Genomic DNA, 4752 nt, shown 5'->3' with positions numbered 1-4752 from the left:
TTACACTAACCACTAAGTAGTCAATAGATCAGGATTTTTTAATGGCCAAGAGAAAAGGAAAGGAAAACAAACTACAAACCTAGTTTAAAAATTAGTTAATTAAATGTTGTGACTATTAGAGTATTTAAATATTAAATAAATGCCTTCTCTTAAGGGGTCAAGCTTTTAGACTAGTTGGTATTGATTCAACAAAATTTTATGTGGTATCATAGCTTAAAGCATTAGAATATTTGACAGTGATCTCACACCACGCCTTAATCTTGAGCCATAACCCCTTAATCTTAAGCCATAACATAGTTGATGGTGATCTCATAGGATTTTTCAATAACGACAAAAGGTATCTCAAAAAGTGGCAACGTTTCTGATAAACATTTGCCCTGTGACTCAATGAACCAATATTATATTAATCAAGACTAATCTTATATGAAATATAACATGATTGTCTATATTCGTCATGAGAAAAGCAATTGCAACATATATCACTAGTGTAATTTTTTTGTAGACAAGTGATCTTATAGAGATTAAATAGTTATAATTCTTAAATTAAGAGTGGATTAAATCACTTCTGTAGCTTTTTTTTTTTTTTTTAAATATATTGACAATGAATGCTTTATTTTTCCTGAAAAACAAACCGTCATATTGAATGTTAACTGCCTAAAAGACAAGGCTCCCCACCAATGCGCAAGCTAGGGGAACTGTGAGATTGTCGTCAATCTGAGAGCTGAGAGGATGTGATTCCACCAGTGCAGAAGCAAAAGAGACCATCAAGAAACCCCCAACCATCTCCCAACTTCCTTGGATATAGCCAAATGAAGAAAAATAGGACAAAAACCTGGTAAACATAAGCAAATTGTAACCAGTCAGGCCACTACTCATGCAGATTTATAAAGAATCCTAAAAGACCCAACCCGAAGATTACCCGAGAGACGCTAAAAACCCAGCCGAGCCCATCGCGATGCTGCCTGCAACTGATTTGTTAGGGTTGTAAGGAATTTTATGTTGGCCAAACTGCCTTCCGATAATGTCTGCAAAGCCTGAAAACAAGCAAAAGCAGGTGACTGAGCTTAAGCACACCTTTTTAAAATTTTTGGATGTTCGGGTGAATTATGTGAATATTCGAACTGATGACCACATCTCTTGTCACGCTGTTTGAAATCTAGGTATCAATCTCAGCCATGACCAAAGATAACGTCATCTATTCTATCGAAGAAGTTCTCAGAACGTCCTCCCCTTATTTTTGTAGTTACGCCATTGAACCTATGCGGTAAAACAAGCGAGGAATAATGGGAGTTCAAATTACTGCACCATCTCCGGCACAGAGGTTGCATATTGCTGCAATTGCCACTGGCGAAGTCCTCCAGTAATATGCGCAGGCGAATGTAATCATGAGAACATAATATAGTGGCCCTTCAAGGAGTTCCCTGAAAGAGAGAACAAGATGATTCCAAGGTTTTGGAAGTTAAGGAAGGCTTCATGGAAGCAGATATAGAAAAGAAGACCCGCAAATGAGCAAGAAAGAAGATCTAAGCTAGACCAAATTGCTTGATAAAGCAGATCACTAAGCAAATAAATAATTCAGAAAATCAGTATTGCGATTATGGTAATATCTGCAACATGATCCTATCAAACCAAGTTCACATCTGTCATCAATGCAATGCAGATGCTAAGTAACTCTGAGTTACAAACCTGCGGTCCCCGAATCTGCTCATAGACTTTACCGTCGCCTCATCTTTCCAAATGCCAGATCCCACAAGAAGCATGCGTATGATGTTAAACCCTGGAATTGTTGCAGCTAATAGTGCACCTCGATGCCCAGAACTGCAATTGATTAGCAATAGCCACTTCACCAAACGAATAGTCGGATTTTGAAAAAAATTGTGTAGTCTTGAGATTACCTGAATAGTGGCCAGCAAAGCATGAAAACTAATCCTACGCTCACATGCACGAACTTCCTGTTAAGTTTCTATATGAGGAAAAAGAAAACAGACATTTAGATGTAACGATCAGCTTGAAAACAACAATCAACTCTAGAACTACTTTGTTTATAGGGACTGCCTAGAGATGCGATTTTTTTTTTTTAAATAATCAAGGGGAGTTGTGATAGATATTCAGCTATCTTTAGGCCCAAGGAAACATCGACTAAGTTTTCAGATGTGCGGATGGCCTTGACCCAATATGCAAGTAGTTAACGGGATTTAAAGGGGACTTCCAATTACTCAGCTGAAAATCCTGACGCCCACAGTCTAGTGGGTCAACTTGGTTTAATTGAGGTACGAATAAAACTTGGTCTGCTGAGTAAAACGAAACATGCGACCATCTTGAGACAGCATCGAAGATGGAAAGGAGGGAGTAATCCTATCCGAACCTGGACTAAGAGGCCTCGCTTAGCTATTTCTTCAAACAACTGCAGAATTGCCGCCGGACACGGCTGTAGCTAGTGCATTGGACATGACCAAATTAAGTGCGCCCTGCCATTCTTGACCCAACCTTCCTATGCTTACCCAAACAAGATAAAATCCTAATTCTTCGCCCGGTTCTTCTCCATCTTTTATTTCCCTACCAATTCTATCCTTTCCAAACAAACGGTGAGTCTTGACTTCTTTCTTTCTTTGTTTCGCTTATTACGACCCTTCCTAAACATAATGAATGGTAACGAAAGTCATGCCTCCTACGGTAACTCGCATGCAAAAAAATAAAAAACAAATCGAAAGAAATCTACTATGCAATAATTTTCATCAAGCGAACTATTCAAAACCATTTTGATGAGACCTTCGACGGGCAAGTGGGTGGAGTGTAAAATGTACATGCAATAATTCAAGCAATTTTGATAATTACTTGAACTCGTAGAAAATCTATTTATAGCGTTTTAGAAAATTGTATTCTAATACATAAAGTACGAATAGAAGTGAACCCATATTGCGTGTATAAAAAAGTTAGCATTAAAAAGATTTTAGAAAATCACCTCGTTAACCATTACAAAACGTTTAAATTACTAATTATTTGAAAGATATCTTTGGCACATTTCAACTCTTTTTGGAAAAGTTGTTTGTTAGATACAATAAATTCAAATACTAAAATTGAAAAACATATCCAATTAAATTTAAATTTTAACTCTCTTTGACAAAGTTCTGTTGAATTATTGATCAATTTTCTAGAATAGCTTAGACGACTCTAGGATTTATGTTTTAGAAGTCTCTAGTTTAGGAGGTAGTTAAAGTTTGTGGCCACAAATATGTCCAAGGAGGAATATACCTCCGACAAATGCAAATATTAATTTGCTTAATAAGTCAGTGTATTAAGCCTATGAATAGGGTTGAGATGATCGGTCATGTGCACAAGAGAGACCATCGAGCAGCACCAAAGTTTTACGCACGTTCCCACTTGCAATACCCCAAGTATTTTAATAAAAATTTAATGTAACTTGTCCCGTTGTTGTTGCATGAGCCGAGAATCCCCACAAATTTTTACATCCCTACAAATTCTAACACCAAAATCTAGCACGACCTAACTCAGGGCCTCCTTTGATGGTATTGAGCGCTTATCCTATCCACTCGCTACTAAAACCATTCAGCTAACTATTTGACATCAAAATTAGTGCCGACTCTACCTCCTATTCACTACCCATTCTTACTTTCGAAGGAAATGACTATGACTATCGAAATATCAAAATGATTCCTTTCTTGATGGACAAAGATTTATGGGCTTTAATGAAGAAAGTTTGTGCGGTTCCGTAAAAAGGTGCAAGTTTTCTGGTTGTTCAACTACAAAAGGATGCTTGGGTTTTATGTGTCATCTAGCAAGTACTATTGAAAACGATATTTTAAAGAATAATTAATGTGAAGACCGCAAAGGGGACATGAGATATCCTTACGAAAAGACTTCCAAAGGCACAATAAAGGTATGCACCATTAGACTGCAATATCTTAGAAGTGAATTTGGAAATGATAAATTAAGTATTACAAGACCATCCAACTATATTATGGTAAATTAGAAGAACTACCATTGACCAAAGGGAAATAGAAAACATACTGATGATACTTACAATAAAAAATAATAATAATTAGTCACCTCCATCGAAGAATCTAAGGATTTTAGATCCTGTCAATGAGTGAACTAATTGGTTCTTTAGAGGCTCATGGAAAAAGATTGATGACACAAGATGAAATTTCAGTCTAAAATAAACATATTTCATAAATTTAAAAACTAACATACGTCTCCTAAAGCTAAAAATGGCGGAATGAGTTCTTATATAATAAAAAAAGGACATAGTGTTAAATAATATCCACCTTGCAGTATTTGCAAGAAAATAGATCACTTTTAAGAAAGATTGTTGGTTTCGTGATAAATCATAATGTAGCTTTTGCAAAAAAATGTGGCCACCTAGAACAAAATTGTTGCTCGAAAGCAAATCACTATATATATTGACAGTGGGTGGAGTAATCACTTGATGGGATGAACCATTTAAACAAAGACAATATTAATTCAAGCTTTCTGTTAAGTTTCTAAATGATGAAAAAAAAAAATTTAAATAAAGACATTCAGATGTAATGAACAGCTTGAAATTAGCAATCAACTCTAGAACTACTTTCTTCTGGGAACTGCTTCAAGAAGGGAATATTTTTATGATAATCTAAAGGTATAGGCATGGAGATCTGGCTATCTAAAGATTCATGGACTACTCTGCAAGTCATGAGTTTTCAGCATGTGGAGGTGGCCTAACTTAATTTGCGTGTAATTGGTGAAATTTGAATG

At 36.0% G+C, this 4752-nt stretch overlaps 1 protein-coding gene across 1 annotated transcript; it reads right to left on the bottom strand.

Moving 5' to 3' along the window:
• Positions 1 to 591: 591 nt before the first annotated feature.
• Positions 592 to 2915, bottom strand: LOC104418392 (probable phytol kinase 2, chloroplastic). The gene is made up of 6 exons (XM_039302391.1): positions 2898 to 2915; positions 1896 to 1963; positions 1687 to 1818; positions 1306 to 1421; positions 920 to 1034; positions 592 to 832 (listed from the first exon to the last, which is right to left on the bottom strand). Exons 1-6 carry the CDS (start codon positions 2913 to 2915, stop codon positions 655 to 657), a joined length of 627 nt encoding a protein of 208 aa, XP_039158325.1. The 3' UTR covers positions 592 to 654.
• Positions 2916 to 4752: the final 1837 nt, after the last annotated feature.

Source organism: Eucalyptus grandis, chromosome 9, assembly GCF_016545825.1.
Source record: "Eucalyptus grandis isolate ANBG69807.140 chromosome 9, ASM1654582v1, whole genome shotgun sequence".
NCBI classification, from domain to species: domain Eukaryota; kingdom Viridiplantae; phylum Streptophyta; class Magnoliopsida; order Myrtales; family Myrtaceae; genus Eucalyptus; species Eucalyptus grandis.
This window is presented reverse-complemented; position numbering and strand designations above follow the sequence as displayed.